The sequence below is a fragment of the Malus sylvestris genome, chromosome 9 (genome assembly GCF_916048215.2).
Source record: "Malus sylvestris chromosome 9, drMalSylv7.2, whole genome shotgun sequence".
NCBI classification, from domain to species: domain Eukaryota; kingdom Viridiplantae; phylum Streptophyta; class Magnoliopsida; order Rosales; family Rosaceae; genus Malus; species Malus sylvestris.
In genome coordinates, this window is record NC_062268.1 from 17,079,009 (window position 1) to 17,090,476 (window position 11,468).

At 34.4% G+C, this 11,468-nt stretch overlaps 1 protein-coding gene across 1 annotated transcript; it reads right to left on the minus strand.

The window, feature by feature from the left end:
• Positions 1-273: 273 nt before the first annotated feature.
• On the minus strand, positions 274-10,642 carry LOC126582301 (protein ROOT HAIR DEFECTIVE 3). The gene is made up of 23 exons (XM_050246404.1): positions 10,461-10,642; positions 9,409-9,558; positions 9,010-9,076; positions 8,825-8,927; positions 7,968-8,038; positions 7,746-7,809; positions 7,583-7,648; positions 7,371-7,418; positions 7,228-7,290; positions 7,021-7,077; positions 6,679-6,837; positions 6,523-6,591; positions 6,337-6,428; positions 5,608-5,686; positions 5,049-5,214; positions 3,874-3,998; positions 3,363-3,625; positions 3,062-3,158; positions 2,811-2,975; positions 2,030-2,134; positions 1,309-1,403; positions 1,117-1,213; positions 274-964 (listed from the first exon to the last, which is right to left on the minus strand). Exons 1-23 carry the CDS (start codon positions 10,462-10,464, stop codon positions 737-739), a joined length of 2,433 nt encoding a protein of 810 aa, XP_050102361.1. The 5' UTR covers positions 10,465-10,642; the 3' UTR covers positions 274-736.
• Between the last annotated feature and the right edge of the window lie 826 nt (positions 10,643-11,468).

Here is an 11,468-nt window from a genome sequence, read left to right on the forward strand (position 1 = left end):
TAATTTTCCATCCGGATTGATAAGCGTATTCTTTTATTTTTGTTGCCAAAATTTTTGGTGTCAAAAAACAAAAGTATAAACAAACACTTATTTATACGAAATACAATAAATTTACTTAAATTCATCTAATCCGCCTAGGCGCTAGGCCACAGCCCGCCGCCCTACTACTGCCTACTGTATTTTAGAACCTTGGAAGAAAGTAAAACTACCGTACACAGAAGAGTAAACAAACAGAAACTAAAAACTAGGATTCTCTCCCGGGAAAACATAAAATTACCAAAAAGAATTAGTATAAGCTTTTATCCAAAGGAGTGTTCTTACACATGAAATATTGAGTGAATTGCTTGCCAATACTTAGTCAACTCCAACACCAAGCAAGGTTACAACTTTAGCAATACAAAACTGATGCAATCAACGAACGTGATCGATATCAATATCGATCACTGAAAGGAGCCTTTAGTAGCTCCTCCAACAACACCAAATAAACAAGAACACACCTATACTGACAAAATAAATACTTAATGGGGCTTCCTCAAAACAGCAAACTGCCCCTTGTATGCGGCACTCGCTAAAAAATGATGCCTACAAAAATATTACTGCTGTACGCTTGCAAAGGTAACATACAAGCTCACAGAACTAATATACGAGGATGATACGCGACTAACACCCTTACAAAAGTACGCAGAACACCAGAATCTTCAAACAGAAAAAACGGTCTTTGTTCAGATTGTTTAAACTAGTCGTGTTTTGAGGAGCTGGAGTATTCAGATTCTGTCACTCCTGATGAGCCACTTGATGAAATTTCACTGCTAGAATTCCCTTCTTTCCCATAGCCTGTTGATGCTGGTGCAGGGTTCCTCGGAGGATCATTAGCTGCAGGCTTTGCCCCTTCTTCTGCTAGTCTTTTCATCATGTTCATGATAGTTGGTACCACCTTGGTCGACAAGGATAGAAGCCCGGGAAGCTGCAGGCGCAGTATCACACGATTACAAGTCAACTTCTAAATAACCTTTTGCAATAACAATATGTTGTTATTCGTATTATATGACCAGAGTCCAATCTTAAATTGTTTGGGAAGGGATGAGGGAGGAGATAAACTTGTGATTTGATACTCACAGCACCATTGCGGAATTCACCCGCGACGTCTAGCTGCACCCATAGGGCTTTAACGAGTAAAAAGCCCACAAAGATGACGCACAGATAGAAAGGATTTCTGCCATGAAGGTATAGTGAGAATAGTGGTAATGGATAAAATAAAAGGTAGAGCACCAGCATCATCATCTACCTTCACTAAAGAGAAGTATGTACCTTAAAAGTGTCATAAATTCATTGAATCCCAGCACAATCAAGGCAACAATAGCCCACGGAGGTGGCAACCAGTTGTTATTACGCTTGTTAGCTTCCTGAAAAGTAAAATAGCATAAGGAATGGACTAGGTGTGACTATCAGTAAGTTAAGCTCATAGAAATACTAAATTGAAGAGCTATTGATAAGAATATTTATATCACGTGTATCGATCAATATATTCATCTCAACCGGTGCTAAAAACTTTGAATCTAATGTATTCCAAGTAACAGTAACCATTTATGCAGGGCAATAGCAACACTGCATGCATTGACTCAACTGCAAAATATAAGTTAACCGGCCCTCTATAATGATTTGGTTTTACCTCTTTAACTCCTTAGAACTATTCTCTAATCTCTACCAACAATAACAAAAGGTGAAATATTACGAGTAATTCAATTAAGAAATTCTGTTTGAAACACCTCTTGAAAAAATAATGACCCATTTGATTTAAATTAAACAAAATCTAGCAAGGCATAAGATCAATAAAGGTGTAAATGCAATGTAATGGTACAATCTAAATCTAAACCTAACAAAAACACAGTACAACAATAACAGCCGGCCAAAAAATACTTTATAGGAGACCCAATAAAAAACAGTTCATGGACTCCATTAAGAAAAATAAGAAACCATAGCAGATGGAGGACGAAACAAAACATATATATTAGCAAGCAGTGTATCATACCTGTGCAGAAATAGCCTGAGAAACACTGTACTCAGTCTCTGCCTTGAATTGCCGCCACAAAGATTTGCACTGGACAGGTGTGATCAATGTTTTTGATGCGGAAATCTGCATATAAGAGGGAAGTCGCAAAAGCTACTTGGTGCTTACATGAAAAACTAAGGGCTACCAGCAGTACCACAGAACGAGCACATAAGAGAATACATTGCCAAAACCGACTAAGACTTCCGGGATCAACTGAACCCCTGGCTATTAACTGTCTTTTACTATGCAAATTTCTTTGTTAAGTTTGGTTGTCTTTCGTTAATGTACAACCCCTGTTTAAACACTATAAAAAAAAAATGTGACTCCTTGTAGTTGTAGTTACTAAAAGAAAATTTTAATCATGAGTAACGTGACTAGTCACTACACCCATATATGCCTCCCCTATTTCAGTTTTCTATTCTCCTATTTCACATTTTACTTAAGTTATCTAGAGCATCTCCGGTAACTGGGTGAGCCAGTGCATGCATATGCATAATATTTAAATGTTTTACATTAAGAGTTTCAGTGCTGTATTTTGAATTTGTGATATTTTCTTAAAGCTGGGACATTGCAATACAAACAACAACAACAAAGCCTTATCCCACTAAGTGGGGTCGGCTGTATAAATCCTATAATGCCACCCCGCTCGGTTTTGAGCCAACTCTAAAATAAACAAAAGATGGGACACTGCAATACAAATTAAAAATTCACAAGCAAGAAATTCATAATAAAAAAAAAAATTTAAAAAAAAAAAAGCCACCTCTTGCCAAGTGCTTGAAGCCAGTGGGTCAGCGATAGTGATACTCCTATCTTTAACAGCAGCATTTGTGGAATCCACCAAGGCAAGGGACAAAGTATTCTCAATATTATCAGCGCCCTCATCATCCAAACGGATTGCGGCCATAACAGAAAGCAATTTTAAGGACTGCAAAAGTTGAAAATATAGTTAAGAAATCTTTACGGAGAATTCAGACACAAAATATAACAGATAATACAGAAATTGTTACATACTGCAGAACGAGCAGTTTTGGTAATTGCTCTAATATCTTCCTTCCCGGTCCAGACACGTGGCATTGAATCAGAATCATGGCTAAATAACGTTGCAAACCTGTAGATAATTTTAAACCATCAGAACTATGGCTAAGTGCTGTTGCAAACCTGTACGAAAATTAAAATCTCAATTTGCATAAGATAAACTCAAATTTAGACAACTGAATGTCTAAGAACCATGGGCAAATTCAAGCTTAATTTGCATATGATAAAATCTGAAACAATTAGACACCTGAATGTGACCATTGCAAGGATTTCCTACCTGTCCTTCATACGAATCAAAACCCTTCCAGCCTCTTCCTTTGTTTTAGCTTCTACCACACCTCTTGCATATGCCTCCAGATTTGCAAGTATTTGGCCCTTAGCTTCTTCATCCATATCAAAACCAGAAAGTGCACTAGAGAGCCCAGAGACAGCTGATTCTGTCTCACGCCGGAAAAGTTTTCTTATTGAAGGCCAGGTCTCACTATTAGCTCCATCTAGAAGAGCCTCTACTGGTGCCGATAATGCATCCTTCAATTTTGACTGAAAATGTAGTCAAATTATCAGCATGGTCCATTAGATAATTCAATCAAGAAAAATATAGGTCAAAACCATAGAGAAAAGTTTCTCCAAACTATATCCGCCACAATATAACCAGTCAAACTAACTTAGTTTTTGCTTGATCCCAGTTCCCTTTTAATTTCCTTCTGCACTCTAATTTTGCTTGGGTTTTAATTATCCGTTACCCCAATCATTCCACAAGGACCAGTGAAAAAAATATGCCAGTATACCTCATAAAGTGCAGTAAGTTCAGATAGCTTAGCAGCACGAACTGAAGCAATATGGGCTTCTATATCTCGTTTAAGTTTATCCCTTACTTTTGATGTGTCCCAGTTTGCTAGTGTGATAACAGCATCTGCAAAAATAATGTGTTACTATTACATTGTACTTTAAAAGCATGAAAAAGGAACTGAAGAATGAATGAATACTTTACAAGAGATAAAAAAACTCAAGAATCATATTTTTTTTCTATAGCATAACTTAACTGAAGTTCCTTCAGAACGCTTACTCGAGCCAAAGCAAACGTATATGAAACAATTCTAAAACTAAATTGTTTATGTCCACAATTTTTTTTTATGCGGATGTAAATCCATTTCACTCTATTCAGTAACAAATCTAAATGATAGATTCATCATATATCAAAACAAAACATTTCATCATAAAGTATAAAGTAAAGAATTTTTTTTCTAAATATTTGATATTTTGATAGAACGGGAGTTCTTTCGTCTCGAAATCCAAATACTATTAATTTGAAGAGGGCTCTTTCTTATTCTATATTATGTATTCTTTCTATATTCTATATTCTTATTCTATATTAGTATCATATAGAGTCAACGACTGAGGTGCATTCATAAAAAAATTTAAAATTCAGACGAAAAAATGGCTAAAAAGAAAGTATTAATTTCCCTTCTATATCTTGCATCTATAGTATTTTTGCCTTGGTGGATCTCTCTCTCATTTAATAAAAGTCTGGAAACTTGGTTTACTAATTGGTGGAATACTAGGCAATCCGAAATTTTTTTAATGATATTCAAGAAAAGAATATTCAAATCTGTGGAGCCAATTCAAAAATCTGTCATTTTGAAGTCTCCCCCTTAAGAACCCATTTGGCTCTGGTAGGAAGAAACACTTTACTCAACTTGTCCTTGAATGTGTTATAAGGTGTACACTAGTACATGTCAAACTGTCTCATGACCTATGTATTCTTTGCTTCATCAATTTAAAGGCTTCTCATATTTTGTAATTCAGTTTTTTTAAATGTGTTCTGAGGAGTGTACATTGATACATTCCAAACTGGTTATGTATTCTTTAATCAACTTAAAGGCGTTTCTTATTTTGTAATTCAATTTTTTATTTATTCTTAAATTTTCAGCTATAGCTAAAAAATGGAATTCCCAAAACATACCTGCACATCCTTCATCAAACCAAGCCATAAAGGACTGAGAGCAATTATGAGCAGCCGCTGAAAATCTCTCCCCACCTTTCAAAGCCTTATCAAATGCTTCCTTGAACTTATCCAGAGTACCAGATCTTATATGTCCCAGCAAAGCTTGGAACGCAGGTTGGACAAGCTAACAAGACAGGAAAAATAAGATTAGAAAAAAGGACAGAAAAGGTGAATAAGAGAACAAAGACATGGATAAGGTAGATGGTATTGGAACTCATTTTATATACGAAAGGGATAATTTTATGCAAAACAAGTTAGACTTTAATCTCTTGGAAGGCCTCAAAAAGCTTTACTATACATTGGTCTTCAATTTATGTAGGCAAAAATAACTTGTTTTCCAATACATTTGACATGCATAGCAGATTCAAGGAGGAACTACAAACATAACTTGTTCTTCAATTTCTATAGGCAAAAAATTACAAAATATGCAACACTGCATAGCCTCAGCAGGCCCTACAAGGGGAGGGGGAACAAAAGAGGAACATAGCTTGCACAAAAATGATATCGAGATTATTACTTGCAGCAATTTTTCTTCAAGCTGCTGGCGCTTCCCAGTTCTGACACCCTCATCAAAATATATAGCCTCTGCATCATACCTAAAATTGCACAAATAAACATATTAATCAACTAAATACGAAGAACTATTTAGCCACACAAGGCAAAAGGTGAACTGCAACAGAAACCTTAACCCTGAAGTTGCTCAGTACAATTAAAGCGAGGGTAAAGTTATGCGCACATTTCTAACAAGCAATTTAACGAAAAATCTGAATATAAAACATAAAGCAGCCAACTTTGTTTCTCTTCCTCCCATTTTACTGTGTCAATGAGATTCTTTCTCTTTCTGTTATTACCATTTTGTGTATTGTTCATTCGTCTTTTACAAGGCCTCAACCTTGTACCCAAAAAAAAGGAAAAACCTTGACCAATAGCACGGACTAACACCACTATTCCGAAGGTGCTTTTGGTATTTGACATAACAAAAAACCATAGTGTAACCAGTGCCCATCTTCCAGTTGAATTGAAATGAGGCTCACTTAAAGAGTCTTGTGTATCATGAGTACCATAATCCAGAACCTAGAAGCAAGTTTCTACAACAAACCTAACGTGACCATCAAAGTGAATTCTAGATGTCCACGGAAAGTGCATGCTACCTAATTAACACAAGACAGTTAAAGAACTTCTCTCTCCTTAGATCAAAATGTATCCTATAGCTTTGCCGCCAAGAAAATCAGATGAAGATACTTACTCTGATAGACAAGTATCAAGGATTGAATTGAGCTTCTTCCCAAAGCCAGAAATAGGACCGGACTGAACAGCCTCATCCAACTCACTCCACTCCTGTGATAATTTAGGAGTTCAAGGGCCACCAAAATTATAACATCAACAAGATTTTAAGAATAAAAAAATGTGGTACTATATGAAAAATAGATACCTCATTTCCTGCAAAAGCAGCATACTTCTCATTTGCAATTTCTTCACAACGTACAGTAGCCACCATGACCTACAATGATTGAACAAAATATGGCTTATTTAAAATAACATGCATATGACATGAATGTCATAAGTGAGAATATATTCACAGGGTTACCTTGTGGGCGGGAAGATCAAGATCTTTGTTTTCTTTGATGACTTTCCATATCTGCTGTGCACTAAACGAAAACCCTGAAGCCGGAACTACTCCCCGTCGGTCTCCAGCAAGACCACCAGGTGCAATAGAATGATAAAATCTCTGCCTCAAGCTAGCAACCTTTATTTATAAACATAATTTACCAAAGAAAGAAAACAAAAATGTTAGATAGCTATATCTAGCAAAAAGCTAAAGTTCATTGTATCCCAAGAACAAAGAAACCAATATTAAACTTTTATTTTAACCTGATACAAGGCTAAAAATAATTCTATGTGATCAACAGACACACATATAGACATATACCTGCTCCTTAAATTGCTCTTCCTTTTCTTCATAACTTGAAAGAGCAACAACCTCAACCTAGCCATTCAATCATCAAAACATTGTCAATACACATGATTCATAGTTTTCACCACAATAACATCAAATTACTGTCATTCTTTAACAGTTTAGCCCACAAAAATGAGTACATGTCTATGCTCATATGTCAAAAAAGTATTGGCATCTTACATTAAAAAATTCACTTAGTGGAGTTTCCTTGTGGGCTTCAGGCTTAGGAACAGAGTCCCATATCTGCAACAAGGGATAAAGAAGGTTGAAAATAAACATCAACTTAAGTCAGAAAATAATAAGTAAAGAAACAAATCACTTACCTTCTGAATGTCTTCTCTAAGCACTGGTTCTAAATTTTCCAACGGCGTCTAAACAGAGAAAAGGATACAATCAAAAACTCAACCCAGAATTGAAAAGACTTATACGAAGAAACAAAGTGATGCAACAAGAACTAAAATATGAATAATAAATGCAGAGTAAAATTGGCTCCATCTCAGGCTACGACGTAGGAAGGTAGAAGAGAGGAACTAACCCTTGTCTTATCACGGATGACAAACATCAGGGTTGTTTTACGCGGACTAAATAATCGCATCATCACCTGTTAGTCAAGCATAAAGTTATAAAAATAAATAAATAAAGCAATCTTATGACATTTATACTAACTGCTTAAACACAGAAGCTAGGTATAAAAATACTTGGAACACAGTCTTCAGGAGAGGCTTGTTTGCAGCTTGCTCACGGCCTATATCATGGCACCACCTGGATGATAAAAAATTGTTTTAGAGAATAACTCACATGGATTATGGAAAAATGAAACCCCAAACAATATATTAATTAAGAGCAACTAAGCAGGATATAAAGCAATACATATTGATATAGTTAGACTAAAAAATATTTTAAAGGGGAGAAAAACTCACATGTTTATGAGCACTATATCTGAAACAGCAAGAGCAAAGAGGGCACTCTGCTTCTCAAATGCAGTATCATCCTTGAAAAAAAAAAACATTAATAATAATCAAAACAATTATGTCATTTCTTGTCCAGAACTATTTAAACCGTTAGATCAAATGTTACAGTAATGTAGTTCAAAATAAATTAATTAAATTACACAACCTAATTCCATATTAAAATACTTGAACCTGGAAAAAGAATGTTCACAGAAATAATGCATTACAGTATGGAATAGTTAATAAAGACTACAGACATTTGCGAGTCCACTTTCTACCATCATATAGTTGAGCTTGATGCATTAAATTTGAAGATCATTTTAATAGAAAAGCACTGATCCAGTGTTTTAGAAAATAAAATAAATGAACATGTCAGGTAGTTGCACTCTATTAAGGGTAGTGCTACCCACAAACGCAGATCAAATGAATTAAAGAAGATCAATGGCCAAAAGTTAACAATGGTGTGTGGGAGGTAAAAAGGGTGTGCGAATGGCACTATCCTCTATTAATTCCACAAATTAATTGATCATAGCAGCGAAGGAATCATAGCATTTGAAGGCTTCACAACACTAACATTAAAAAAATGTACTATTGCACGAGAGAAACAATGATAAATCCCTAAGTGATAACACTTTTTCCTTTCTGTTTTCTCATTTATTTGCTAGTCAAATTAACAACATCTACTCTTAATTAATAGAGCAAATATTGATTTTCTTTAAGCTACAAGGGCACAAAAGAATATAACAGGGAACTGGTTTTGACGATAAAATCCAAGCACAACCATTAATGATAATTTAAAGATAACTAAAGTGGGGTGTAAAAAGCACCTCTCCTCGTTCTCTTCCATCGGTACCCTCTAAATCCATTACAAGAGTGCAAGGCTCAATGCCGGCACATTTTGCAACCCAAATACCTTTGGTTGTTTGTGACCTGGAAAAAAAATGCGCCCAACATTTCGTGATCATAAAATAAAAACATAACTAATTTACTATTGAGCATCATGAGAACTTGCCTTCCTCTAAAAGCATCCATCTCGCGAAAGTTGGTAGCAAATAAATGATTTAACAATGTGCTCTTTCCTGGCCAGATCATTAGTAGGAAAAAAATTAAGTGAAACCTTAACATATATTCAGGAAGAAGAAGACAATATGACATCCCTCCATTCAAGCTAAACTCAAAAAATAGCTTATCAGTGTCAGAAGTGAAAACAGAAAACATATTCCATAGAAATTGATGCCTTTAATTACCAAAGCACATTATAAACTCTTCTCCATCTGATTAAACTTCAAACAGGTAGCAATCTACTGAACAATAATTTAATAAAACACACTTCATCATATCTAAACCCTCAACAAAGTTACCCGGGAAAAATAAAGACTTATATGCTATGCTTGAGGAGATGAATGCATACCACTACTTTGTGGTCCCATAATGGAGACAACAGCATAAGAAAGTCCACATTCAGCCAATTTTGCCTCCTTAATAAACTGATCAATTCCAGTGACATTGAATGTACCATCCCCGTCAAGAAGCTGAGTAGAGCAGCACTCCTCACTTTTTGCTGGATGAGAGTGTGCTCAAATGTTAGATAAGAAACAAAATCCCAAAGATACAAAATGTCCTAAAGAAACAGATAAAGAATTCAATCTGGCACACATTAGGCTTGTTGATTCAAATATCATGGAAAGCATTTATAAAAAGCCAAACTATACAAAGACCAACTGTACAATCAAACAAAATAGCCACCATTTTTCTCATTACTCTTAAAAATTCATCCAATATATATATTTCTGCGTGCCTTTTGTACATCGCAACAAAACATAATTTTTTTAGTTCTTGAATTTAGAAAGGTAAATTTTTTACACTGATCTGCAAGTATCATGCAAATTAACCTTACCCCGATATTACATTGCTGATGAAAAAGTTAAACCAATTACATTTGTGTTACAAATTAATCTAACTGACCTCAATTAAGCCAAAAAAAAATCCTATAATCCCCAGATTAACATCCAATTACATTTCTGGCATCTCAAGCTTAACTCAATGAATAAAAGAGAAAACATTTTGTTATGTTTTCCTACACTTTCTGACTAACCAAACAGAAGAAGAAAAAAACAAAAAAAAAAAGGGCTTTTACAACCAATCATTTCCCCTTAATCTACCCTTCAAAACCCCAAAATTTGCATCCAACTGATGCAAAATCAATCCAATCAACCTAAATTAAGTTATATTACACGAACAGTTAAACACAAAAACTGAAACCCAAAGTAGAAAATGCTAAATACCCATGACCGCTCTCTGTATCACAATCAATAAACGTCTGAAATTGATGGCAATCAGGTGGTAAATCGCAATTATTAATGCAAAACGGAAAATTAAACAAATGGATAAATAAATAAACGTCTGGTTATAATTATGATTTGGGTAATATAAATCAGGTGGATCGGAGGAATGAGAAGGTACCCATTTTCGGGCGAGATTGGCCTCGAAGAGCTTGAGATGACGGGCTTCAAAATGTGTGCGAGATTGAGAGAAAGAGATCGGTTAGGAGCAGAGAGAAGAGAGGGAGAGAGAAAGAGCGAGCGATCGCAGAGGAGAGAGAGTTTGAGCTTTTGTTCTTAAAAAGTGGGCGTGCGTGACACCCTCTTTTGTTCCTCTAATTACTTTTAGGTGATTCTTTTGGCTATATCATTTTCTTTTAATAGGTAAAACTTTAAAAAAAAAAAAACCTCCCTCATTTTTCTTTCTCCAATCAACTTGATTAAATAATTTAACTTGTATTTAAAATATTCACAAAATTGTTGATTTTTTTTTATAAAATATCAAAAATCAAATGATTGATACATAAAGGTAAAATGTAAACTTTATCTTATATTGTTGAGATATAAGAAAGTCAGTGGATATCAATAATATTTATCAATTCACTACAAAATTCCACCAGGACACATTGCTGATTTTGTACTTTTGAATTTTTTTTGGGAAATTATTGTAATTTCGATTAAATTTGAATGAGTTGACCCACCCAATTGCAAATTCTCATAAGTTTTATCGAAGATAGCTGATATTGATTTCGCTATATACATCGATATTTCCATAAATTTGCATATCGATATTTCCACCTATATTGATATTTTAAACACTAAATTTAATAGACACTAATATTTATTTTCTTGTAGTGAAAATATGCTAGTTTTACCTATAAATGTGGTATTTGCTAATCATTTGATTAATTTATGGGGTTTTTAAACATTAATCCTTCCAAAAGATTAAAATTTAAAAAAAAACCTGGTGCTAGATTAAATATTCAATTTAATCCCTTGAGTGTATTTTTATCAAAAATTACATTCAATTTTTGTTATTTAATGTGTATTTTTATTTAATCTCTCCATATTAAATTTTAATTTTATTAATATGCACATATTTAGTTTTTTTTTTTAATTAGAAATGAATTTAAATGAGAAAATATTAAAA

Coding starts and splice junctions, on each gene's coding strand:
- LOC126582301 (XM_050246404.1), bottom strand. Junction 8,928..9,009: donor ATGGATGCTTTTAGAGGAAG/GCAAGTTCTCAT, acceptor TTTTTTTTCCAG/GTCACAAACAACCAAAGGTA. Junction 7,649..7,745: donor TCCTGAAGACTGTGTTCCAA/GTATTTTTATAC, acceptor CTTGACTAACAG/GTGATGATGCGATTATTTAG.